This window comes from Leptosomus discolor, chromosome 10 (assembly GCF_034619465.1).
Source record: "Leptosomus discolor isolate bLepDis1 chromosome 10, bLepDis1.hap2, whole genome shotgun sequence".
NCBI lineage: Eukaryota > Metazoa > Chordata > Aves > Leptosomiformes > Leptosomidae > Leptosomus > Leptosomus discolor.
The window spans coordinates 20,591,541-20,618,891 of record NC_141400.1 but is presented as its reverse complement, the minus strand read 5'-3'; the positions used below and the strand labels follow the sequence as shown (position 1 = coordinate 20,618,891).

At 53.7% G+C, this 27,351-nt stretch overlaps 1 protein-coding gene across 2 annotated transcripts in view; it reads right to left on the bottom strand.

The window, feature by feature from the left end:
* Positions 1 to 6,939: 6,939 nt before the first annotated feature.
* Positions 6,940 to 27,351, bottom strand: part of ARHGAP26 (Rho GTPase activating protein 26) — a 144,512-nt gene continuing 124,100 nt past the window's right edge. Inside the window, exons 21-23 of one of the 2 annotated variants that reach the window (XM_086471104.1) lie at positions 13,529 to 13,639; positions 10,731 to 10,822; positions 6,940 to 7,089 (exon numbers count right to left, since the gene is read on the bottom strand). In XM_086471104.1, the coding sequence (XP_086327230.1) occupies positions 7,001 to 7,089; positions 10,731 to 10,822; positions 13,529 to 13,639 (292 nt within the window). In that variant the 3' untranslated portion in view covers positions 6,940 to 7,000. The remainder of the gene's footprint in view (positions 7,090 to 10,730; positions 10,823 to 13,528; positions 13,640 to 27,351) is intronic. The other variant, XM_086471105.1, reaches the window with a different exon arrangement.

Here is a 27,351-nt window from a genome sequence, read left to right as displayed (position 1 = left end):
AATAATTAAAATACCATGCACTTGCTGAGCAGAACATGTCCCTCCAGCACTGGGCTCGCTTTCTTTGCACAGGTAACTTCCCTCAGCTGCAGCCCAGCCTGATTCCAACCAATCCTGCACTGAACTGGTGAAAAACTAACGGGCACGTGTGCTGCAGGGGATGCGGCCTGACCCTGCCCTTGCGGGGCGGCTGCAGGGGGATTGCTTGGGGCTGGCAGGAAGGACCAGGAACGAGGTGCTGGTGAGCATGTGGCGCATGCCGAGCTGGCTGGAGAGCGTCCGTCGTCCCCGTGGGTCCCCGTGGGCTGGAGCAACGCCACGTGTGGGTCCTCGCACCTCAAGCAGCGACACGCACGGTCTGTTTGTCTGACTGTCTGTCCCGTCTCCTGGATGCAAACCCTGCACAGCTGCATGGTCCCCGCCGTGGTGCTGAGCCGTCTCTCCCTGGGTGGGGAGGGACGTGTTGCCTCCTCTTGGACACCGCTGCCTGGGTGCATGGCCTGTCACAGCCACCAGTGTCCACTGGAAGTCTTGCAGGTATTTATGGGCGTTAAAAAAAATAGGGGGAGATGGGGTTTCTTTAGAAGAAAAGCAAGTGAGTGGCGTCTCAGCAGCGACGAGCTGCTAAACCGAGCATGGGGAGGGTGCAGCCACAGCCAGCGCCTCCTGCCAAGCGCCGTCACCCATCAGCGATGGATCGGCCGGCTCCTGCTTGGGTACCACCAGCTCCCCCCCGACCCCGGAGGGGACACGGCCCCGCTCCCCTCCCCTCCCGCCTCACCCCAGCCGCCCAGCGGGACGTGGCGCTGCCGGGGCGCTGCCATGGGGGGCAGGTGCCGTTTAGGGGACGGTGGGGCCGAGCACCCACCATGGCCCTGCAGCCCATCCCACGGGGCCGGGGTCGTGTTTTGCCAGGCAGGGTGGGGTGTCAGGGCTGCAGCGTAACAAAATACCCCAGCGCTGCTTTTGGAGTGTGCCCTCCAGCCTGAGAGGGGTGACGTTAGACACTGGGCTTGTTTGGCCTTTAAATATAAAGAGCTATTAAAATAAAATTTAAAAAACCTCTTCCTAGCAGGGTGCTGGAGGATGCTGGTGCCAGCAGAGCTGCCCCTGCTCCACAGGGACAATGCACCCAGCCCCTGGCTACCGCCGGCAGCTCCACGGGCACTTGGGGCCACGGGCGAGGGGAGAACCTTCCCTTTCCCCAGCTGCTCCCGTTTGATCCCGTTCAGAGCACACCGTGCACAGGCCTGTCCAACCCACTGACACGGATTGCAGGCTGCATGTGCAAACACCTCAGGCTGAGCAAGCAAACACTTATTTTATTTTATTTTAATTTATTTTTTTACTTTTTCCACACTCGGCATCGCTTTCCTTGCTCACGCCTCCATCCCTGTCTCCAAAGCAAGCAACAATGTTGAAATGCTGCTAAAAAAAGGTCAAAAAAAGGGGATAAAAAAGAGACTCGCATCCTGGGTCCCATGCCTGGGTGCGGGTGCCCTGCTAAGGGGACAGGGCGGCTGCGGGCTGGGGGGATGATGGGGCCCCGCTTGTGCCCAGCGAGGCTTGTGAAACGGCCTCAGAAATGCTGAGCAAACGCCTCCCCAGACAGTGGGAAAAAAAGTTGATGTGCAACCAAGCCTGTGCCTGCTCCCAGGGAAATAAAGTTCCCACGTTTTTGAGTAGAAACGCAGGTTTGCTTTGCCGCCGGTGGCTGTTCCCCCGTCCTGCAGCTTGCAGGGCATCGCCGTGCTCCGTGTTCCGTCAACCAGCGCTATTCCCGGCTGGCTGGCCGGAGAGCACTGGAATCATGGGGTTTGCCCTATTTCAGTCATTTCGGGAGCTCACACACAACATTCTGAGAGGCAGCAGGGCTCGGGGCTGGTTTCCCCAAAGGCTGAGCCGGACAGGGAGCTGAGGCCGGGCAGGCGTGGGGCTGGGACTGCTCTGCAGGGTGACAGAGGGACAGTGCTGAGCCCAGAGGGGGGGAAGGGCTCCCTGGGTGCTGAGGAAATATTCTCTTTTTTTGCCTTTTCAGGATTATGCATTTGAAGGCAGAAAAGCATATAAAGGACGTCACTATAGGAAAGATGTTATTGCGAAACTGCAAAGAGGGAAAGAGCCTTCCCAAGAGTCCTTTGGGACAAGAAAATTCAGATTTTGGGGTGGGTTTTTTTTTTTCCCCTCTTTCTTCCTCTCTCCTTCTCATGAAGCAGCAGCTGTAAGTCAGACAGCTTTTCAGAGCCTGCCTGGCATTCCCAGTGGTGCTGGGGGGGGCGGCGAGTGCTTGCTGGGTCTCATGAGCCTCGCATGGGCTGACCGAGCCCGGGGGGGGCCCAGTGGGGTTTGGGGTGAGGAGCCCCCTTTCAGCAAAGGTAAATATCGCTAGAGAGTGCGTGGCAGAGACCCCAGTCGACGTGGGGAGAAGCAGAAGGTTCTTTGTTTTTTCCCATGGCCAAGCATGATACTGGTTTTTGACTTCTGTGTGGGGCTGACATCTCATGCTCACAGCTTAAAGGGCTTCACGCACAGCGAGGTTCTGCCTTTGGGCCTCAACGTCTCTGTAAAACAGCAGCTGGGTGAAGCAGTGCATCTACCTGGGAAAAAAAACCCTTCCAGGAGCACTTCCTCACCGCACCTCCTGTGACCTCGCGCTTTGCCCTTTCGATTCCCTGATGTTTGCCCACCAGTTGCAGCTTCCCGGCACCAGGACGGCCGCAGGCGTCAAGGGCAACATCTAGCCCGGTGGTTCAGCCAGCAGCGAGGACCCCGCTGACCAAATCCCACCCTTCCCCAAACAGCAGCTCCTGGGGAACTCCCCGCTTGCCCCTGGTCCTGCCCTGAGAGGGGTGCAGCCTGGCAGAGGTGAGTTCTAGCGCCAAATGAAATCCTTCTGAAAAGTAAAAGAAAGAAGAGGGGGATGCAGCTCCTCATGCCCGAGCATCACCTGCAGCCCCAGCTCCTCGGGGGCAGACCGTGGCCAGACATAAAGGCTCTTGGAGGCTCCCTGGGGACTTCAACAAGTACTTGAAGTGGTTTGGGTCTGTGCTGTGAAATCTCCCCAATAAATCAGAACAACTCTCTTCAGGAGCTACCAGAGCTCTCAGCTGGCTGCTGTCAGACCCAGCCAGCATGCTCCTCCCGTTCCCCCCACCCCGCCACCCTCCTTCAAGCTGCCGGCAGAAGCTAAACCAAGCGAGACCCTTCTTCGAGGGAAAATTCCAGCACAACTGCGGGTCACATCGAGCGGCAGCAGAGCCCGAACTCCGCAATGGCAAAACCTTCACGCCAGGCTCAGCGAGCGCAGCCCGTGCCCCGCAGCGGGGGCGTCCATCCCGCTGCGTGCCGGTGCTGAGGGACGCCCCGCTGCGTGGGCACCCGCGGGTGCACATCTGCAGCCGGGAAGGCCTGACCCCGCCGGTGCCCAGGGGAGCTGCGGCGTTTGGAGACTGGCTCACAGCACCTGCCTCCAGCCGGCGCATTAAGCAGCAGCAGGGACCGGCGGGAGCCGCCTGCAGCTTGGAGCGCTGAGCACAGAGCACAAAGCACCCCCACGCCCCCATGTTACAGCAACAACTGAGCGCTGCGAGCGGCCTCGGAGCGCGGCTGTAATGAGCTGTAATGGTCTGGGCTGCTCTTCAGGCCGCCGAACTCGGCAGAAGTCTTCTCGAGACAAGACAATTACCAGGAGGATGTTTTGTCTGACTGCGGAGCCAGATGGGAATCTGAAAAATTCATGGCCAGAGTCTGAAATGGTTGTTCTTGCTGAGTAATAGCCTGCTTGAAGAAAAACAGCCAAGCCAACACAAATCCATGTCAACATCCACCCCAACCCCAACCCAATCCAACCCCAACCCATCCGAGGAGCTTCCCTTCCTGCTGCAAAACCCCACAAAATCAGTCAAGACACGAGGCCCAGCAGCCTGACCACAGGCCCGTGGGGACCTCAGAAACGCCACGCGTGTCGGTGGCCATCGGGACACGGGGATCGAGGCTGGTGCACGGTGGCCTGGCCGTGGACAACCCGTGGGACCTGCACCTTTGACTGGAAAAGGGCAGGACTGCACCCTGAGACCCGTTTGACAGCCATTTCAACAGACACTATTGCACCGTGTCTTTTGTTTGGTTGTTTAATGCCTAAAATGATGGGATGGGGAATACAGGAGAGACTTCACCTATCAGCAATTCTGACTATCCCTGCTTTCTTAAAATTTTAACTGATGACTTTAATATTAAGCATCAAATTCCATGACAAGCTGGTTTAAAAAAATACTTTCTATCTTTAATTTCTCTTGGAATAAACCAATGTTTACTCCAGTATTAAAGCTGGCCCAAAACGGGAACATTCAGTAAGCGTTTCAGCCAAATTCTTCTCTTTGGAAAATTTTAATTAAAAAAAAATATCCCACTAGCTCTCCTGTAAGAGCAATAACTTCTGCTTATGCTTTATTTTCCTTTCCTCCAGAAGACGTCTTGTAAATACGTTTGCGTGGGACTTTTGTTCCAAATAACTCTCTAGGTAGCACATCCAAAAGCTCCTGAGTGCCGAGGAAAAGGAATTTACTCCCGTCTCAGAATAACTCGAGCATCTGAAGAGCCAAAGTGGGACACGGCCCTGAAAGGTTTTGTGGGGATAAGGACCAGCAGCAGCCTGTGCCGGTGAACCGTTACTAGAGAGGCCCCCAAGCACCGTCCCCCTTCAAACGCCCCTCAAGGTGTTTCTGATGCGTCTGAAGCTCTCGTCCACCCACGGCACGCCTTCTGTGCAACGCCAACAGCCACGCTGGAGACCGAGGCCGTGCTGGGGAACCCCCGTCGGAGCTGAAAGCGTGGGCAGCGTCCCACGAAGGCAGGCAGGATCACGCTGGAGGGGCGGTTTGGGACAGGACAGTCCCCAACACAAGCACATAGGGCTGATATATGAAATATTAAGCCTTTTCACGCCTGCTCGAATAGCACCAGGCGGGTGATGGGCCCCGTGTGTCCCCAGAGGGGTCGGTGTGCAGTGTACGGAGAGGTTAGAACCCCACAGAGATGAGCTGCTCTGCACCCGCCCTAGAGACCAGGGAAAAAAAAGATCGACTTTTTCCTCTTTGTTTTTTTTTTTTTCTTTTTTTCCAAGACAAAAGTCCAGGAAGTTTAATTACTGTCAAAGAAATGTAAAGAGGTCTGAAATTTCAGTTTTCCTCATTTCTACGTGACACCACGAAGCGAACGAAAAGGCAGCCCAAGGCCCGGCGGGTGGCTGTGGATGCGAGTGGGTTTGCAGGCGCTTTTCTGTAACTGGTTTCAAATGTCCTTCGCTTCTCTCGTTACAGGTCTTCTAAAAATACCAAATATAGATCTTTCCCTCATAATATTTTAAGATACTCTATTTATACATTAATTCTTTCAAAAATAAAAAGTGACACATACAGCAGTTCAGTCACCCGGAGTCTTTAAAATTATTACAAAAAGACACGACATCCATCCCCAGCAGTGCGCGACAGCACCGCTTCTGCACAGCAGGGTCTCTCTGCCAACAGGCTGCCATTTCTTTCACCATTTTCTGTTACAAAATATAATCAGTCCAGCTCTCGACATGCCACCCAGCCAGCCCGGCTCCACTGTCCCGCAGGGCTCCTCCTCCCACTGACCCCCTCTAAAAACAACCCAAAATGGCGAGGGATTTGCAAACTCGCTCTGCCGAGCACTCGCTGCAGGTCCAGAGGGGCACGAGCAGCCCCTCCAGGGCAGCAACAGGGGGGTGGGGGAGCCGAAGGGCTCGTCCTTTGTCTTCTGTAGACCACAGGTTGGTCACACCACCACCAAATGTCCTGTGAGTATGGGAACACTTCACCTTGCACAACCAGCACCGCACAGACTTGGCATGGACAGACGACACGCCAGGCAAGGAGACCATCTAAAAAGCAACGGTGGAACGTGGCAAAAATAGCACATCAGCAGCCTGGGCGTTCGCGAAAGCACGGAGGTCTGTGTGCAGCGTGCCTCGGGAAGGGGAGACACAGAACGGCCGAACGAAAGGAGTTTATCTGGAGCTGCACCGTGCCCTCCGGGAGGGAAACGCAGGCTGCACGCATCACAGATGTCTACCTCGCAAAAAATCTCAATCTTTAGAAAAACAAATAAATTTTGGAGAGGTTCGGTCCCAAATCTTCTCCCCTCCACCGGGCCGACGCCTGCTGAGTCCAGACAGCTCCCGGCCCGTACCGTGCTCACCCCGCAGAGCCCCCCGAGTGCCTCGCTCTTGCCTGCAAGAGCAGAGCTCCGCTGCGGCACGGCAGGACAGCCACAGTGCAGCCCCCAGCCTGCCAGGGGAAGCCCAGCCTCACGCAAACTGCTGCTGCAGTGGTTGGAGGGCGGCCGAAAGCGCCTCACCCCTTCCCCTGCCACGGCGCGAGAAGGGGCCGGGTCCTGCCCGGCTGCGCGGGAGAGCTTCGCTGGGGGTGGTCGGGAAGCGGGGAAGGGCCGGGGAGCCAAGGACTCCTCGCTGCTGACCGCTCTTCCTCTGCTGAGGAGACTGATGGGCTGGGGAGGCTGATGCGTTGGGGTCTCTCAGCCCCCGCTGGAGCTCTTTACAGCCGGCCAACGGTCTCGCCGCAGGGAGCATCAGGCTGGGTAGCTCCCTCGTGCTGGCTCGTCCCCTAAGGAGCACCCGGGCTGCGGCGGCGCTGGGGTTTTGTGATTTGGTGGGGGGTTTTTTTTTGATTGCTGCGAGGGCTTCCAGCGGGGACGTGGGGGCTCTGGGCATCGCCTCTGGTCGGGGCTGGAGGAGTGGAGCCCCCCGCCCAGGACGGCTCCCCCCGCAGCCCCGGCGCGCACCGCAGGAGGAGGCACGATCGCCGTTTCCCACACACACACGCTCAGCTCGGCGGGCACGGGGGAGCCCTCGCCCCGCGTCGCGCGGTGGCAAAGAGCAAGATGGTCTGCAGGCCCTTCCCGCCCGCGGCCGCCATGGACACCCTGTAAAGCTCAGCAGTGACGCTTCTTCTGCCCAAAGTTACAGGAACTCGACATAGTTCTCGGGGATCAATCCTGTCTTCCCGTTGAGGGTCCCTTCCAGCCAGCCTGGCTCCTGGGATGGATGAACTGGAGAAGAGAAGGAAAAGGCAGGTTACTACCGGAGGGGGGTCGTGGTGCAGAGGCCGTTGCTCTTCGTGTGCTGACAACGTCCAAGGTGCTGCTGGGCGAGAGCAAGGCTCCCAACTCGTGTTTATTTTAAAGTAAGGGAACCGACACGCTGAGGAGCTCAGAAAGCTGAAGCGCTCCCTCCTGCTCACGGATGGGACTCCTCTGCGCTACTGTTATCACAGAGATCACCCCCTGAAACCAGCGGAAGGACCAAGTGAGCTGCAGGTGCAGCTGGGGACTGGGTTTCCAAATACCAGCTGGTGCTGCAGGGCTGATGTAAGCGAAGTGTTTGGGATAAAAATGGGGGCTCAAAATTTCCGCCAGACTGGGGCTAAAATCTCTCTGAAGTTCGAGAGAACGCAGTCAGCTCCGCCGCCGGCAGGATCGCAAACATCGCGCTCTGATTTCTGTCCAAGGAAAAACCCCATCGGTCCTCAAAAGACTCACGCTCCTTCTTTCCTCAATCAACTACTGAAAATTTGCCGATTTTACAGGAACCAGGGTTAAGCCAATGCAGGCAGAGGAACGTTCCCCACACCGCCCACAACAAACAGTGGCAAGTCAGTATTTCAGAGCCACCCGAGGTTCCCGTGACTCTCCGCCGGGCCCACAGAGAGCTCCTAGGTTTACCCATTTCGGGGTTTCTCTCATGCTAACTTATTTTTCCATGTGTACACTCGCTCACACCCCAGTCTTGGGGCTTTTCTGTCACCAAAGAGCAAGGCGGGCTCCTCAGAGGAAAAATGCCACCTCCAGGCTGCAAGGAAAGCCCCAAGGGCTAAGCTGCACTAAAAACTCCAGGGTTACCTGCCCTTGGGTGGGAGTAAAAGCTTCACAGTGCCCTACCAGCGGACCACCGTGGCCACCAAAAGAAAAGAAACTGTGGGGGGTGTGTGTGTCTGTGTCTTCAGCCCTCTGGTCTCAGCAAATGGGCTGGGAAAGCGCTTTAACTGAAAGTCACGTGAGTTCCAGCTACTGCTTTTCCCTTAAAAATCACTTATGTCCCAAAGACAGCCATTTATTTCTGTCTAGGTACTGTCAGATGGAGCAGAGCACACAGGCAGATAGGGAGGAGAATCTCATTCTCTGCCACAGAATCAGAGCACAAACGCAACACAACTTTCCTAACGTAGCATAAAACTTGAGTATCTGGCAGCAGCAGCTCAGGTGGGGGGTTCACTGCTTCAGAACACGGCGTTTGCCATTTCGGGGGCGACTGCTAGTTAGAAACACAGGTGAGGATCCCTTCCCTGACCCGTGACTCTCACCTTCCCCAATTTCAGGCCTCCACACACCCAGGACGACCCTCCCATCTCGCAGCACCACAAGGGGCACACAACCACCGAGCGCTCAAGATCCGCTGGCAAAGCCAGGTTTCGTGTGACTCAAAGGAACAGCGCCACGGAGGTCCGACCGGCCTTTCGGAGCACGGTGCCGCGACCACACGGGTGCCGCTGGGTGTGGGCAACAGCACCCGCTTCCCCGCCGGACCGAGGCGCTGCTCTGCCCTGGGCAACCTCTGAGAACCTCAAAGTCGAACAAGAACTTGCCTGCCAGTATTTCCGAGATCCATTGGCTTTCACTGGGTTTTACAAAACCCCTTTGGCATCATCACACCTCCACCCAGCAGTGCTGTTCCTGACTGGCTCCCCGCAGCTAACGTGAGCCTTGGCTACGCTGCTAAGTGATTAGAACACGCTGTATATTTTTCCCCTTGAATAATCCATTGATTTTTATCTAGCAAACACAATGTATTTAATTCAAACTCGTTCCCCTCCTAGCTGCTCTAATTCCCATGGGCTCTCAAAGGGGAGACCATGTTTATTTATAAGATATCTACGGAGCTGCTGAGGAAAAGTATTTTCTTTAATTCACACATATTCATTCTCTTCCCCTTTCTGCTATATTCTCACATATATCCCGGGGCAAAACCAGTGCATGTGGTAGCAGTTTCCCAAACGACAATTCTTTACATATAAAAGCCAAGAACTACTCGGGAAGTAGTAAAAAGTCTTTTCTTTACATTGGGATTATATCTAAAACAGAGCAGCTTAATTCCATGGGGCACATCTCTTTCCCTTGATGCAGGAAACAGAAAATCTATGTTCCTTAACATCCTCTCCAAAAACCTGACTCACCAGAGCCTACCTATTCCAGCTCTCGGTATCCAGAGGAAAAAAAAGCACATGCTGCTTTTCCACCTCCTGCACGAACCATTATGGCAACTGCCTAGAATATTTCTGGTGCTGATGCTTGGAAACCCATCTCTCCTACCCAGAAAACCACTGGGCAGCGGCTCTGCATATGGTGAACGCCGGCTCGGGGCGAATAACTTCAGCAACCAGCTGGAGCGTCGGGCAGCTGCCAGGAAGGACCAGGGCAGGCAGTGGGGCTCAGCACCGGGCACCGGCCCTGCTCCCCTCGGCCCTGCCGAGGACGTAGCACGGCAGAAAGGCGACACGTGCCCCGCCAAACCCCTCCCTTTTATCCTCTGCCCTAGATCAGAGCTGGCACTTTGCACTCCCACGTGTAGCCCGGAGAACCCCCGCCCGCCCCCCACGCCAGGCTGCGCCTCCCCTCATCAACGCGGCTCTGATCCGGACGAACACGGTCACCGGGAGCTGGGCACCCCCGCGTGCCCACGCCTTGCCCCTGCCCAAAACACCCAGCGGCTCGGACACCACGGGCGCGGGCAGGGCGATGACGGGGACGTGGAGCAGGACCTGCTGAGCCAGGCTGGAGGTGGCAAAGTGGACATCTCTGGCCTCCTGTGCTCTGCTCGGGGGGGAGAGGAGGGGGAGTCCCCCTATTCATCCCTCCTACTTTACACATCTCCCTTAGGATGAAACAGCTCAGGATCTTGAAAAGGCAGTTTTCACACCGACCCTACCGACAGCTGGATGAGCAGCTCTTTGCAGCGCAGACATAAAAAGCAAGGCAAGATACACCTCGGATTTAATGCCTGTGTTTCAAGTATTTGTGCTTTCTTCTTTCATGGGATTTCTAGGGGTAAAAACAGGATAGTCCTTAAACAGAGGACTGAAAGGAAACCCATCAACTGAGAGTCCAAATCATTCCCTGCGTCACAGGAAGAAAACCAGCAATTTGCCAAATTCGGCGCTAAAATAAATAATAGTGTCCTTCTCCATAGCTTTACTCGCACCGCTGCTACCGCTGCTCTGCAGCACCACACGGGTACGTTAGGTGAAACGAGGGATGCTGTCACGGGACAAGAGTGCCCGTTTGGACCGCCCCGGCTAAGAGCAGCACTCCCAGCACCACTCCCTGCCGCGCTTCCCTGGCAGGCGAGGCGGGCGGCTGCCAGCGCCCGGCAATGCTGTAGCGCAGAGAAGGGAGCCAATTTGATGGGGTGTTACAAACGCCCCCGGCACATCTCCCACCCTCCCACCTTCGCTCTGCAGCAAACCCTGCTCCCAGGAACCCAGCACCAGGCACGGAGCAACCAGGGCTCCTTCAGCGCCAGGGGCAGCTCTCCCGGCGCGCTGGGAACAGCAGCCCAAATATGGGGCTGGAAAATGAGCCCACCTCCTCCTGCCCCCACCGCTGCCCCGTGCCCTCCCTCCAGGCCGAGGACTCACCGTTCTCAAACACGGTGCCCGCTGTGAAGGAGAGCTCAGAGTCGTGTTCTGCCTTACAGGCGTACAAGGCTCGGGCTTTCCGCAGCGGTGAGCTGCAAAAAGAAACATTTATGGGTATAAAAAGGACTCGCACCCAACAGCGCTCCCCTCCCCACTGCGTCCAAGAGGGGTCCAGGCCAGCGGTGCATGTTGAAGAGGGGTCCAAGGACCTCTACTGCTCTGCAACGGTCCAAGGTGATGCTGCTCGGGGGGGAGAAGTGAGGAAGGCGCCAGAGGAGGCTGAAGGCTCTCAGGGATTATCCCTGCACTGCAAATCTGCAGCCCAGCTGGCACCACCAGGACCAGAGCCCGTGGCCGGTGCCCACGCAGCGGGCAGCCCCGAGCCAGGGGTCCCTGGGCGAGCTCCAGGCTCCAGGACGGGAGGAGCACCCCGGGGCGCTGGAAAGGGTTTGTGAGTCTCTGAAGGGCCGTAACGGCCAGAGGGCCGGCGCGGAGCGAAGGAGGGCACGAGGTGCCGGCAGGACTCGCTGCCCACTGGCCCCGCTCGCTGCCAAATCCATCGCTCTCCGGATGCAGCTACAACCACAGGGGGAATTTTGTGAGGAAGAATTAGGAATTTGGGAAGGGCAGTCCAAAACAGAAAAACAAGCAGGTTCGTGAAAAATTTGCTGCACTTCTTTAGAGACTGTACCTGAAGATAAAAAAAGATTTATCAGCCATTAGATTTTACTGGGGAAGTGTCAGCGTGCCCACGCTGCGGGGGAGTGAATTAGAGCAGAGAGAGCCAGAAATGGAGCAAATCGCCGGCAGATGCAGGGAGAAAACGAAGGACCTCAGGACACGGAGCTGTTCCCTGTGCCCGCAGCCTCCCACCCACCCTCTCCAGGTCTGGGCTCGAGCAAGGCTGGTGGAAAGCTGGGACAGCACCAGGCTATGGTGGCAGGGACAGTGCAAACCTGCCCAGGCAACTGGGCCAGCCGACCATGTCCAGCACTGCAGCAGGCTGCTCGGCCATGGGACGGCCAAGCAAAGTGATGGAAGTGCCCCCAGGAGCTGCTGGGGTAAGGAATGAGGCACCGCTATTTCTCAGTTCACCAACTTTCATCTTTCCAAGGACTTGAACTTATTCTGAGTGCTCTCCGAGCGAGCCCAGGGAAGTGGCACGCTTTCACCTCGTGGCAAAGGCAGTTCGCCTTCACACAGAAACCACAAACCAGTGCTGTGACTGGTTTTGGTTTTGCTGTGCATACAGCCCTAAAGCAGAGGTATCTCCTCTCTAAATTCCAGCTGCCTGACACGAGCAGCTGCCAAACACTTAACAAACAGGACGGGCAAACACTGCTCCCGCTCCAGAGAGGGTCCTTTGCTGCTGGGGAGGCACTGCTCACGCGGAGTGCTTGAGGAGACTGTCAAGATGAAAAACAAAAGGTATTTTCAAGCTTACTACCTTGAATTATTCAAGTTATTTTTCTCCCCTAAAAACGACCTCTGCAGCCCAGCATCCCCAGGGCCCTGGCCTGCCAGCTGCTCTCTGGGCTGCAACTGCACCCAGCAGAGCCCTGCGGGGCTTCCAGGGGCTGAAACGCTGGACGCTGGCGATCGCTCGCACAAAGATTCTGCCCCCGAGCACGGCACAAGGCCAGCAAAGCACTCAGGAGCTTCACCATCTACCCTCGTGCAGTTTTGGGGAGGATGAGCCTCTCTCCCCCAGAGGAGGAAGGCTGCTCAGATGGTATTATGCCACTGTCAGCCTTCGCAGATGTGCAGCAAACCGACCAGCCAACCCTGCTGCGCAGCAGCATCTGTATGGCCATAGGCGCAGGGGAAGAGATTGGTCTGTGCCTGTAACGAACAAACAGGTTTGACACGTCTCCCTGAGAGGAAGGATTGGGGCCCCGGCTCCATGCCCGCGCCTGCCACGGGGCTGGGAGCTGCGCTCTGCCAGGGACGACAACGGCCTCTTGCCCCACTGAGCCAGGGATGGGCTGCGAGGAGGGAAATCCCGCCCGAGGGCACCCTGCACACAGACCAGAGGCGACACTGCCCTGGCTTCCCCCGGCGTGAGCATCCCCCGGTACCTGCACCCCTCAAGGCCCGACCGCATCTCTGGTGCCAGAAGCCACGGGGACCCCCTGGCAGCACCTGCCGCAGCCAGCAGCGTCTCGCACCCCAGGGTGCGGGGGGGATGTGCACCCTCCTGCCCAGCGGGGCTGGCATGCAGCACAGCCTGACCTGCAGCTCCGGAGTCCCACTGGAAATTATCCGTTTGCCTGTCTGTAACTGTCAGGACTGATTCATCCCTGCGATGCCCAAGCGCCTGAGACATGGGTGCCCCGTGTCCTTTACTCTCCAGGTAAGAAAAGGAAGTGGCCAGAAAACGAGGTATCGCAGCATTTTGCAAAGGCTTGTTGTTCCTCGCAGCGCCCGGGAAGGCAGCGCACTTCTTACCTGCTGCAGAGAGGAGGAAAGCCAACCACAGGAGCCGAGCTGGCTGGGCAAAACCACAGGAACCACCAGCGACGCCGAGCCCTGTGAGTGCGACCTGCGAGTGCCGGCTCCCGCTCACCTGACCACGGGGGCTAGTGGGCACCTGCTGCAGGGCTCAAAGCGGGGGATGCAAAGGATCTCCCCTGGGGCTGGAGATGTTTGAAAGCTCCTCTCTTGCTGAGTGCAGAGAGCTGCATCGGGGAAGTTTGAGCAGGATGCAAAGGGAAAAGGGAAGTGAAGTGGGGGAAACCGAGTAAATTAAACAGAAAACAGCAAAAGCAACGAAAAGCAAAGCGAATTCTGCAACAGACCTGATGGGGGATGAGTCGCTGGACGTAGAGGAGGTGGGCATAGGACTTGATGGCGCAGAGAACATGGGCCAGGACGGTGAGAGGGGTGACGTTGGGCTTGGATTCTGAGGGCTGCAAGACATAACCAGATACCTTATCAACGTGCAACCACAGAAACAAACAGCAACCAAGAGACAGTCGGACGACATCTGACGATAGCGAGCGCCTTGGGAATATTCAGAGCATGAGACACAGCTATGAAATGAAGGGCCAAGACCTTGGGAAATGTTTCAAGGCCAGATCTGCATTTCTCTGGACCACAAGAGCTGGATCTTCCAATTAACCCCTGCTCCATCATCCCATCCAGCGAGCCCGACAGCCCGTGTGCGGAGCGCTGCCTCGCTGCTCACCACTGGCAGCCCGGCCACTTACCTGCCTTGTTTTATTTCCCCCAATACTCGATGGTATTTCTAGACGTTATGACGCCTGCGAGCAACCTCCACCCCCATTTGTGTGTCAGTTGTTGCAGTGTCAGAGTCTGAGCTCTGATCCGTGGTGCCCAGCCACGACCGCCTGCCCAGTGGAGTTTGTTATCTACAGGAGGGAGCCGGCCAGGGATGGCATTTCCATGCTACCATCTGTCTGAAGACCACTAGCCAGAGAAAAGTCTCTAGCCCCCACCACCCGGCAAGGGTCAGCAGCCTCAGAGGGCCATGCTGGGACCCCCAGTGCAAGCCGGCCACCTCAGTGGTCACGCAAATGGCTCACATTGAGGTACCCAGGGCTCCAGGGCTCCCGCTACGCTTGTGCATTCAGTACTATAAACATGTCATTGATTTGTTCTCCATGTTTTACATTCAAGAACTCCTCTTCCCCTCATGCAAACTGCTCTTGATTCCTCACTTCTAAGCACGGCTGTCAGCTGAAGTTGAATCAAACTACTGAACTAGTAAATGCATGCAGAAGTCAAGCGAGAAGTGTTTGGTTCCTTCAAAACTGTTCGATTTAGGTCATTCTCAGGTTCACCGAAAAGCAATTATTGTACTAAAACACCAGTTTGAGTCTGATTCATCTTCTACTCTTTCTACGCTTAGCAACTCATCTGTATTCTCTGTCTAATGCAGACTGTAAACTGTCCCTGATAAAGCACCAGAAAAACCTCTCCGCACTGAAAATGCCTCCAGAAAAACAAGAAGTTTTGAAAAAGCATCATGAGTTGTGTTTTTTTCTTGAGAGAGGGATGGTACCTCTGAGCACACGGGTCTGTGATGAGGTGGGAATAGGTTGCAACCCTACAGGGAACCCCTGGGCTGTCCTCGTCCCTGTCCCCATCCTCATCCAAATCCCTGTCCCCAAGCTGGGGGCTCCCGAGGGAGAGGGAAGGGATAGAGGGAGTGGGGCTACAGAACATGCAGGAACCCCTCAGCCCCGCAGTAACAGCGGTTTATGGGTCCCACCAGAGCAAATGGACGTTGGAGGGAGCGAAAGGGCTGCACCAGGACTAGCTGCAGGTCAGAGACATCGCTTCATCTCTTCTCCCTCATCCTGGGGAACTGGTGCTTCTCCGAGGGAAGCGGGATGAAGTCGCTGAGATGCTTTCTGACAGCACCAGGGTAAGTCCTGAGGTGGAAGGAAAGGTGGTCCACGTGTGGAGAGGGGCATAGCCCCCCCTCACAGCTCCAGGCTGTAAATCTATTTTGTTCCAAATACCTGTCTGGGATCATACAAACGTTTTCTAGACATGGGTAACTCAGATTTCCTCTTGTCACCATCCGGTGCGCAGTGACGTGCCTCCTTCGTGCTCGAGAAGCCTCCTGAGGAGCATGGCTTGGACCAGTAGCCAACTTGGAAAAAATCCCAACCTCCAGAAAGGGTGAAAGCAACCCCCTCCCCTCCCCTCCCAGCAACCGAACTGGGCAGCTCCAGCGCACGCACAGGGGACGAAGCGCGGGCAGGCTCGGGGGCGGGCTGTGGCCAAGGGAGCCTCCGCTGCCTCTCAGACCTTTAACAAAAAGATGAAGTCTCAGTACAAAGGGCAAGGGGTTAACCCGTGATCATTCAATTCCTATTAGATCACAACAGCAGAAGTTCATTGTTTCAGCCCCTGGCTGCTGCTCTTTAAGCCCAGAATGAAATGTTTCATACATTAACAGAGAAGAGAATATAACAAACGTTTTTCTTCCATTTCAAACTGAATGCAAAACCTCAACCTCTATTATTTAAAAGAGCCGACCTTCCCCAACATTCAAGAGGGTCTCCAGGAAATATTTATAATTAATCTTGAATTTTCTGTTTTATTGCCATTTTCTTCCCTTCATTTTGGGTCACAATTTAGCACCTTAACACTAAAATGTCACTCCTGGCGCACCAGCTTCCCTCCAGTTCATGCATCTGTGCAACCAACACCCTGCACCCTTCCTCGCCTGCACCAGGCCCATCGCTGGGTATCTGGGTCTCCCACCAGCACCAGCCCTTGCCGAGAGGTTCCTGCGTGCCCTCCCACACGCCCCGCAAGCCAAGCTGGCAGCCAGCACTCCCTGGCATGCCCTGATGGTGACACCTCAAACTTGAAAGGACAGGTCTGTGGATTTGGTCCAATGTCTAGGGGGAAAGTGTCCATGTCATAAATATCACCACTGCAATGGCACCTAGAGGACACTAAAGAAGGTCAAATTGTTGGCCTGAACTACGCTGAGGTCCGTATCTGCTTAAGGCCAAACTCTTGGCTTCTTTACTCCTCGCAAGAAGCCATGTCAAAGAATTCAACAGACACTAAGGCTTTCCTCTCGTAATTATGGGCAATACCTTTATTACACCAGAGGATTACATTCATACAGAAATGAGGTACAGCGATGCATCGCAGCTTTCACGGGAAGGCTGTAGAACAGGGAATGTTCACAGGCAGACTATTAACAGAAAATGTTCTCCTAACATCCTCCTCACTATTTAAAAACAATCTTTTTGCATTTTTCTATCATTAAAATCGTCAGCCTTTTGAAAAATGAGTAATTACCTGTATTACTTAGTCTTTAACAAATCTGTTAGACGTTGGTACTTACCATATATTAAACCTATTTCCAACTTTAAACAGAAGGAGGTGCTACAAAGACCACCAAATTAGCCCAAATCGCAGGAATTAACCCTTGAAGCACCAGTTCTTGATTCTTCTTTTTCTTTCTAGTAGGTGTAGTTGCCTGGTCACCTGTGACAAAGTCCTGCCTTCCCTTAATGCAACAAGCTATATAGCACACAGGGCAGGGGATTTTGTTTTATCTCATTTGTGCACAAGCATGCTTCTGCCCTCTAATGGAGAGAGCACGTTAGATGCGTTGGAAGACATGGAGAGGGCTCTCCTCTGGGCAGCAGGAACTAGAACATTTCCTTCACTGTTAGTACTGCAAGAGGAGCCAGTATTTTGGAAGCCAGAGCCCCTTGGTTGTAATACCTGTACGCAGTGTTCTCTGGCTCTGTACAGCTAAGCTACTAGAGAGAGCCTTCAAGACGTTCACGTCTGCACGGCAAATGGAATATGAATGCAGGGGTTTATCACCTGGAAGGCAGAGGACCTGCTAGGTGTGCCTTTCATCTTACCATGGCCTCTCACCATTCACGTAGACTCCTCCATCCCGGTGGTCTCAAAAAGCTCTTCATCGAGATGCACGGTGCCTGCTCTGCACATGGATCTTCTGTAGGCAAGGAGCTAACGTTACCTTGGGAAACAAATCTCCTGGCCTCCAGCGAGGCTCCTTTCCACCGAACTGTCTGCAGGGCAGGATGAATCCTAAGACAGCTCAGACACCTCTAGCCATCAGCCCATCTTCTCGCTGGTTAGAAATCCAGCAGGCAGCAGTATCTAACAGACCGCAAAGGCCCCGCACTGGGGTAGGAGAGAGCAAATGAGTGGCACAGCAATGACCTTCTCAAAGAGGAGCCCAGGCCATGGTCAAGGTGGGCTTGGAGGGGGTGATGAGCTGGTGACTGAAATGTGGCTGGGCTTGTCCTGCTGAGAGCAGCCACCGATGGCCACCAGCCCTCCCACCGCAGCTCTCGCTGCCTCTGTGGGCAGCGGGCTCCGGGGGCAAGGGGACATCTCGCTGGGCATGCCAGGATGGCAGCCCGCCATGCGGAGTGGCCATCGCCTCCGCTAATGACCCTGGGCCTCCTCACTGCACGACGGATGGAACATCCAACCGCGCAGGGCTCCAGCACTAGAAATCCCCAGCAGACTTTTTGAGATTAAATCATTTTAAAAGAATGCAGCTCTCGCCACTCGTAAAGTCGGCTCTGTCAGCGCTCCACCAATGGCGCAGCCTGCGCTACAGTGCGTAACGCAATTGGTGCGATCCTCAGAGAAGGGGGTTATTTCTGCCACCTTGCAGTAAAAAAGCCGTACAGCAAGAACTGGCACTTGGGGCACCCTCTAAGAAGCTGTCAGTAATTTGGAGCAGGATTTTGGTGTCTTTGGATCCTTGGTGGCAAAGAAAACACTCCCTGTGCCCACCCAAAGAGCGGAGAGAACAATTAACTAATGACAGCATGTAGATTTTTAAGTATGAAGACCATCCTGTTTGAATCAGGTTGCTCACGGAAGAAATGAACGTGGCCCTACGATGACCGAGCTACCCTTGCGCAGCCTCATGGTCCTGCTCTGCAAGTCTTTCCAGCACATTTCCTCAAGAAGGACACATGGACATCTCAGGACGCTGCCTGAGCTGGCCCTCCCAGCACCTACAGACCACAGGGCTATGATATGCACGAAGGGTTCATCTCCCTTCCGTGAAATACAGGTATTTCTTTTCAAGACACCGCTTGAGTATCACCTTTCTGAGCTTATCTGACTGCAAGACCTGAGTCCTGTCTCGCTGGAGAAGTCAGTGCATGAGAGTGAACAGACTATTCTGAGGTCTCTGGCATTTTGGAAAACAGTTTTCTTGTAGGATCCAATTTCCTTTCTGTTTCTTATGGAAAGAGCAGAGCTGGTGAGAGGCTTTGGGGAAATGTTGACTGCTGCCTGCTTTCAGTTCTGCCTGCAGAAAGCAAATGTCATCTGGACCTTTTTTTTTTTCCTTCTTCTTACTCTGGAGGACTTTGCGAGGGGCTGTTCCTGTTGGGTGCATAGTGGGAAACAAAACAGAGAAAAAAATGCTAAGAACCAAAAATACCAGAAGCAGGAAACAAAGAAGTGGCTAAAATTAGAGTCTTCCGAGGTAGGTATGGACTCTTCCCCAAGAGAAGCCGCAGAGGGAACTTCACGAGTCCGTGGCCCAACATGTCCCGAGGCTCTCGCCCTTCCTGCCGGTCCATCTGTGCCCCTCGAAAGCAGCAGCTGTGACCTGCGACCCAGCGAGGAGGTGAAACTGTACTGGAAAGGGCAGGGGGTGGGGGGACATCGTGTCGCAGTGGTCAGCCCACCTGCTGCGGAGGCACCTGCGCCTTCAAGTCCCGCCTGCCCTCTGGCAATCCCACTTCCAGCCAACAAGCCTACTTATGGATGTGGGTAGAAGCTAAATCCTCCTCCCTGCCTCCCGCGCCTGCTGCACACACCAAACATCCCATTCTGATGTTTAGTTTGCTGCCTGAACGTGCAAAAAAGCAGCATTTCTTGTTAGACTCCAGCCTCCTTTCCAGTTGCTGTAGCTAAATCCACTCTTTCCTGACCCTGCTCACAACCCGCCTCTTTTCAATTCCTCCTTCTCCGCAATCTGCCCACCCAGACTGCTTCTGGCGCTTTCTTTACACAGCTCAAGTCCTCAAGGCATTTACAGGTCTGAAGAGCTGTTCTCAGCAGGGTTTCCAGACAACTTCTGCTGCTTTGTTCTTCTGGCTGAGAGGACACCAGTTCCACTTCAAAAATGTTTACAGCTTGTTGCTTATTTTTGTGGAACTCGGAGCTATTTCTGACACAGAACATCTAACGGCAATGAATGGGCACAGTCTACTGACGAGTTAAAGCCCTTTCATGAAATCACCTCAAGAACAAATAACAACATTCCCATTCTGACATTATCAATGCCTGACTGCATCAAAATACCTCACGAACCACCCAGCCCTTCACCTCCTGATCCGTTCCTATAAAACAAAGCTGCAGAACATAAGGCTCTTCTCGAGGCTAATCAGAAAAAAATACTGTAGCATCATTTAATGCCAGTTAAAGCTCTGCCAACACATGGCCAAGATTACAGCCCACCAGAGGACAGGGCTCTGTTGCCTAAACGAAATGGGAGTCAGCCTGGGGTTGAGAAGCTCATGAAGTTCATGCAATGCCGCCCGTCCCAGCAAAGCTCAGAGCGCAGATGGATGGGCTCTAGCAAGCAATTCCCTGGGCTCTGGCTGCGCTGCATGTTAGTGATGGCACCACGCACGACCCCACATGGGACCATTAGCTCACAGGGCTTCAGACAGGCAGGATTCTTTCTCTGTTTGGTACTTTAAATGCAAGAAGAATGATGTTAAACTCTCTCCAGTGTTATGCTCTTGGAAGTTATCTTGCTGCATAAGCGTTCAGGTAGAAAATAACGACACAATTAGGAAAACAAGCAGCTAAAATGCTTGTGGTAAACATCACTTGACCAAACATGTCCAAACATTTCAACTTCTTCAGCATGGACTTCCCCACATCTCCATTTATTAGTTCCTCTGTCTCCACGAGCACAGATTACAGGATCTTCTTTTGGATAATGTGGACGTTTCCCTCTTTGTAATCTTGAAGGTACCCAGTACATTGGTTTGTCCTGTCACTTTGCTGCTTGGCTTATTTCCTGTACACAGAAATATTTCCCTGATTTAGTAATTTCATAAACCATCTAAAAGCTTTTCCACTTGAGTACAAGAAAGAATGGGAAGAGTTCTGACTTGGAGAAGCAGAGATGGAGTTTTGGCTGTCCTGCTTAATAGACATTTCCATTTCCAAACACAGGCAGACGATGCTTGATGTTTCAAAGGGATGCAATGACATTGCTGGTTTGGTATAGCCTTCTGGCATGAAGCTTAGAGGCTGATGTTAATGCTGGAGAAAGGCTGAGTGAATAAGCAAAGAACCAGAAATGGATGCATTTTCAGCATGAGCAAGCGTTGGAGGCACTGCAGAAAGGAAGCTCGCTGGACTGGCGTGTAGGTGTCTTCCCCACCGGGTGAGATCCAGCCGATGGGAGCATCGTGCCATCTTAACAGGGAACAGCATTTCATTAATGGCTGCACAACTCGTTCCTAACAGAGAATTTGCAGTATCACCACCAAGTTACCAACCCACCAGTCACCACTCTTACAGAAACGTCGTACCAGCTCTGGGAGTGGGACAGGCAGGGAGAGATGGGGCAGGGCAGTGGAACACAGGCAACCATGGGTCCCCGTTAACGTGTCTCTGGGACCTTCACGGCACCTAGCGCGGACACGATGTGTTCTGCCTCCCCCCACCACCCCCCTCCCTGCTTCCTCTCTGCTCAAAAGGCTCTCAGCAGGCTAAAAATCAAGCCGGCGGATTTTATGTCGAACCAAGTGCTTTCAAACTGTATTAAAGCTCTTAATTATTAATAGAAAAGTTGTAATGTGCCAGTAGGAAGCCAAACGGCAGTTTAGCAGGGAAGTGTTGGTAAATCAGGAGCCAGCATCTTAGTCACAGCTTTTCCATCGCACCACTACTTCTAATACATGAGGTAATTCTGCAAGTCTGGCTGCATTAGTCACCAACAAATTGTATTCACAATTAAGGAGAACTCAACAGTCCTCCAGAAAGCTCTCATTTTTCTCTGGCATTCAATCCACTGCTATCTTATGTCCCCCAGAAAAGAAAACTTACCCATCTGCCACCCCAGCAACCATATGGGATTCTTGGAAAATGAAGGCAATTAAAGTCCCCGTGGGATCACAGCTCCCAGATCAGCTCGGGGGTGTTTGGTAGGATCAAATATTTGAGGTAAACACATCCTGTGCACAGGACGGCCCTGCTTCGCTGCTGAGCAGGGTTTGCCAGCCACAAGCAGCTCCAAGCTGCCGTACACGGTTGAGGTGGCTTCGTTACGGGACGTCGGATCCGCGGGAGAGCTGACCGATAGGTGACGAGGCTGTCCTTGCTGCCAGCCACCGCGCCCTGAACCCGGGGCAGGACTGCCCCAACCCTCTCCTCCAGGCTCCTGAAGGACCCGCACTGCAGCACCAGCCCCGTGTCACCCCATCGCCCCGGCCCGGAGAGCCGGCAGCAGTGTGGCTTCGCACTCAGAGCAAGGTGAATTGGTCTTTCTTTCCCCCCAAAAGCCCTCCCCTTCTGCTGGCAGAGATGTTCTGCTGCAGGAAGCCAGGGAGGGGATGCCCGGATTGCCCGCAGGGCGGCAAGGGCAGCTATGGAGGGAGCTGCCGGGAGCTGACCCGTTTGCCCCACGTGCCCTCAGGCTCTAACATGAGCCCCAAGGAAGAGACAACGTCCTGCAGTCACCCAGGGAGTCAGTCGTCACAGGACAGGCAGCAGCTACCCACCCCACAAGCTGTTACTGTCAGCTCTCCAAAGCAAGAAAAGTTTGTTATACTTTTTAAGTCCTTTCTGGAAACGGTCAGGAAAGCTACTCCACACCATAAAAAATTAATTCCTGGCTAAGTAATCTTCCTTGCATAATTTGATAGAAGGCCATTTCCAGACTCAAATCCTAACAAAAAAACAAAGGCCGTTTATTTAAGCCTTCATCAGCACCACAAGCTAAAACTCTTACTTTTGTATCATGCAAATATTCTTCATGCAGTGTAAAGAACTAACACCTGCCCACATAAGTCGTACATGTTGGGAAAAACAGTGAGGATTATTTTGGCCTGCAAAAGTGATTTGAGAATAACGGGTGAGTAAAGTCACCGCATAATAATTTTCTGCATTTACTTGATTCGCCTGATTTGCCTTCGTGTATTTGTTCTCGTGCTGCTTTGTTTTGCAAGTATTCTGCAAACATCAGTTAGAGAGAGCTGATCAGAACATTTCCCTCCAAAACCCAAAGACTACAGTCCTGAAGTGATCCAATTTGATCATATTTATCAAAAGAAGTTCTGGGTTTGTTCTGTTCTTTCTTTTTTGCATGGTTTTTCCACTTGAAAAACCCAAACTTTGTAATAACATTTTTGCCTCATCAGCTCTCATCAGCAAAATCCTCCTCCTCCAGTTGCACACCCCCTCCCAGTGCAGCCCAGCTGGGCGGTGTGAGCTCAACCACCCTCTCAGTTTACTGGCCCAACCTCAATCAAGCTGAAAACGTAGCCTTTTCTTCCTTCCCATTAACCAAATACAGTGAAGATTAATACATTCAAATAACTTTTTTTTTTTTTGGTTATTTCTTTCACTTCTATTTGCAACATTTCGTGTGCTCCCCCCAAGCCTCCCTGTGGGCTGCACCCACCGCTGTGCCCAGAGTCCCCAAGGTGTTCGGGGAGGACCCCAGAGGTCCCTGACCCAACCTCCTGCTCAAGCTGGGGGGCTGTGAGACTGGAGCAGGTCGATCCACTGGGGCTTGAAAACCTCTGAGGGTGGAGCCTGCAGGCACCCATACCCCACGTTAGTATCACACCATTGCACGTGGAAGAGCCCGGCTCTTGTAAGAGACCTGAGAAACGCTTTTTGTCATGTCAAACATAACTAAAGCCAGAGAAATACACATAATTTTAAGGCCCATCTTGGGCTGCCACACTTCAAAGCTACAGATATATTGGACAGAGATGATCTGCTGGACCGAGATGATTCGCTGGTGTCATTATTTGAAGAAGCAGTGGTTGTGGGGCAAACCAGCACGGGCTGGAAGAGCCCCCACTGTCCTGTGGTCCCCAGCTGAGGCTCAGCCTTGGCTTTGTCGTACGGAAACCTCTCTGCTCTCAAGCCCACATGAACGTCCCTGCACAAACCCCTCCCGGCTGAGGCACCGCTCCCCCAAACCGCAGCAGGGCCAGCAGCGAGGCAGGGCGACGATCCGTGCCGCTGCCCGAAGGCCGGCGCTGCTGCAGCTCTCCAGCACCCACCTCCACCACGGTGCCACGCGGGCACCCTGGCCGTGCTTGAAGCGGGGGGTAAACTGTCCCCGCTCCTCGGAGCTCCCCAGCAGGGTCTCCACGAGCGAGGTTTGGGCATTCATTTAAAGCAGGCAGCTCTGCTTCCATGCCCGTGGCTCCCTCCCCTCTCCTCCCCACTCCCACCCCTTCAGCTGGGTGCGGGCAGAAGCCAGAGGGGATTTTCCTCTCCTCCGCAGCGGACACGGCTGTGTGCAGTCGTGTTTTTCCAAGCGCCGGTGCAGACAACAACAACAAAAGATGAAATACCGCTCCTTCCTCCCATGATTTCCTTTCCCACTGCCCGGTAAACCCAGGCGGGACACCTTCACCGCAGGAAGCCTGCAGATCGCTCCAAACCCGGCCGGCCTCGCCGGAGCCGGCTGCCACCACGACCAGGTGCCGGCAGCCGCGGGGCTGAGCCGGGCGACGTGGGGAGCGATGCCAGCGCGCGGGGGCAGGCGGATAATTGGCAGCGGTTCTTAACGCTGCTGATAATTTCCCAGCTTAGCACAGCCCTGTCAACCGTGTCTGCAGAGCGGCTCGGGCACGGCCGACATGCAGCTGGACGGAAAGCGGACAAGGGAGAATTAATCGGCGGGCGGGATCCCTTACGGCGGCAGAAAGGGCCAGGGAGATTGGGTTACCTCCGTTTGAGGCTAAAGTGGTGGTGTTACAGCTCCAGCTAATTTATGAAGTTAATTAGGCACAAGGATCTTCTTTCAGAGGGAGACAGGATGTCTTTGTGAGCGAGCAGCCCTGTTTTCCTCCTGCCCCTTTGGGGGAACTTGTCAGCTTTTTGCTGGGAAATCGGATCGCGTGGGAGGAGGGGGTGGCCGGCCCCGGGACAGCCACCCCGCGGAGGTGGTCCCCATCTGAACCCCGCTCACGCGCCGCTCCGCCGCCCGCCCCAGCTCATTCCCAGCCCTGGCAGTTGTAGCTGCTGGGCGACTGGGGAGTTTTGGTACGTTTTCAGCACTTTCAGTGCCTGTGTGGTACGGCTGGAAACCAGAGCTGCCTTCAGAAAACGCTCCCACATTCATCAAAAGACTTTAGAAGGCAGAGTCTAGGCTACATCCTCGATTTTGAATTAAATCTGCCTGCAGGAAGAGGAACCAAAGAATGCATTCGGCCATTTCTTTAAAATATTTTGACTGTGGTGACATTTATAGGTGGCAGGAAGACCTGATTTACTATCATTTTGCTTTCAGCAGTCTCAATAAAAATTTTGGCTAGGCTCACGCTAGAGAGATTCTGCCCAAAAGAAACTCAGATGCAGACGGAGCAGAGGCGCCCGAAGCGGAGCTGGGCTGGGGCGAGCGCGGCTCGGCTGAAATCAAAGGAGAGAAGGGGAACGGCAGGCAGGAAAGGGAAAAGGCGAAAAAGAAAGGACTAGCTGGCGCGAAGATGAGTCCGAGATCTGTACATCAGCTCATAACAAAATACAGACTGTTCTGCTGGCTGCCCCAGGGAAGGCTTTGTTGTAGCATCTTTGATTCCTGCATCCATTTCCCCACGATGGCCTTAATGTATTTTCAAATACTGCTTTATTTGAAAGTAAAATTTCCATTAGCCAATATTTGTCTGAGGCAGTTTCTTTGAAGAAAATACTGCCATGCAGCTATCTCCACACTAATTACGTGAATTAAGAAAGCAATGAAAGTGCAATGTCTGTATTTTCTTTCCCAGGCTTTCAAGAAAGCTGTCTTTTAAGCATACGTGCCACTGAAGTTTAAGGCACTTTTTTAGATCTCTTGGAGGGAGATCTAATTTAATTCCGTTTGCAAGAAGCACCCTTAGATGTTCCCAGAGCAAATCACACAAACAGAGCGGTGCTGTTCAAAGGCAGAAACTTCTGAAAAGTCTCCTGAGAGGCAGCGCTAGGAAAAGCTGTGGACAGCAGGAGTCAGGCTGGAGGAGCTGTGGGACAGCCCAGAACAAGGAGCCTCTGAAGAGACTCTGTCCGTCTGTGAGAGCCCACGCACCCGACACGGGCGACAGCACCCAGAGGAGCGCACCCATGGTAACGCCGAAGCAGCAAAGCAACCGCGTAACTCTTGCCTGCTGAGAAAGGGAAGGCAGGCGCCAGATCCCCTTAGTAAAAGGGCTCTCAGCCTGACAAATTATCTCTGTTTTAATGGATGAGCCTGTAGGAAACATTTTGACGTACGACTACTAGTTCACATGGGGTTAGCCACAGAACTGGAGGCTTATTTTATGAGAATATTTGGCTTAATTTTCAAGTTCAATTTGTGGAACGTTTCTAGACCAAGAGCCAACTAAAAAGTGAAAGAGCTAAAGCTCTGAAAACTTGTTATGCCAAACTCTGGGGGATATGAAAAGCCCACACAGCAGAAAACCAGACAAACCACCTATCTTCGACCTTTTCCTTCTGCAAGCCCAAATGAACGAGCCCGCTGAGCAGAGGTGCTGGGGGAGGCTGGCATCCCTTCAGCACTAGGCTTCTCCTCTTGGCCAAACAGCCTTAAATATCTCGCCTCATGTGGAAGTTTGTAATTCCCCTCGGCCCTCCCCAAACAAGACCACTGCTCTCGTGGCCTACGAGCATCGTTCTTTTTCACGTATCTTAAAATACCTCATGGAAGCATACAGATGATTAGAAAATAAAACCAGGATTATTTAAACACCACACAGGAAAGAATTATGAAATATATACATATACATGTATATGTACATGCAAGTTTTAAAAGGTATCGCCATCAGCAACTAAGCCTCAAGTATATTTATCTGTGGAGTCTACTGAGTACACTGCTTGTGTTTTTCCTGAAACAGGTTTGAGGATGTTTGCCAGACCCTTGAATCGCTGAAGTTTATGGAGCTCTCTAACTGCAGGCACAATCTAGCACTCCCAAGTTAAAACTGCTCTAAAAAAACCCAAACAGACAGACACCCTTATAACAGCCTGCACCAAAAAAAATAAGTCATAAGATACTTTGAATATTATGTCATCTGGAATAAGACAAGCACCAGACTGGGAATTTTAGGATCTTTTCTCAAATAAGAAAAGTAGGAGATAGGTGGTTTCTGTTCGAAACTGGGAATAACTTCTACTCCCCTTGAGCACAAAGCCAACCCCACGCGTAAAACCCAAAATGTAACACACCCCCGAGACATCTGCCAACCCCCCCTGCCTGGCCCAGCGCAGAGAAACACCCCTGGGTCCTCCAGCAGAAAACCGCAGAAGGAAGAGCGCGTCGCCGGCTGGAATATCTGCCGTTTTGTTGCAGAAATTTGGCATTTTCCCCTCTCCCCAGCCCTCAGCCCATCCCGCGGTGCCACCCAGTGCCCTTCAAACCCTGCTCATGGTGAGCCTCTGCAGCAAACTCATTTTCCTTCCTGGCACAGAACCTGGCACCTCATTTTTGCTGTGCTGCCCCCAGTCTCGCTCTTGTAACCTTTTAATATTTCCCGTGACCCCCAACAGGAGAAGAAACGATTACATTTGGGGTAACTTCACCCCAATCTGTGTCAAATGCCACTGGCTGACTTTCTGCTGCTGAGGGCAGTTTCATGGCTGAGAACCCCCTGCTCCTCCAGACAAAATTCCATGCAGATCTGTCCCTGGGGCTGTCCCAGGGCTCTTCCCCACTTCCACAAGCAACGCGGCAGCACCTCGCAGCTCTGTTAGGAGATGGAAAAAAGATGCAAACCCCGAGCAGCCGCACGAGGAGGCATCGAGGGGAGGAAAGATGAGGTAATGGTGCATCACGACACTGCTTGGAAGGCATCGCTTCGAGCAGCAATTTCCCCGGGGACCTAGGGTTGGTGACCCAGGGTTGGGGACTGCCCAGGGTGCCCCTCGCACCAGCTCT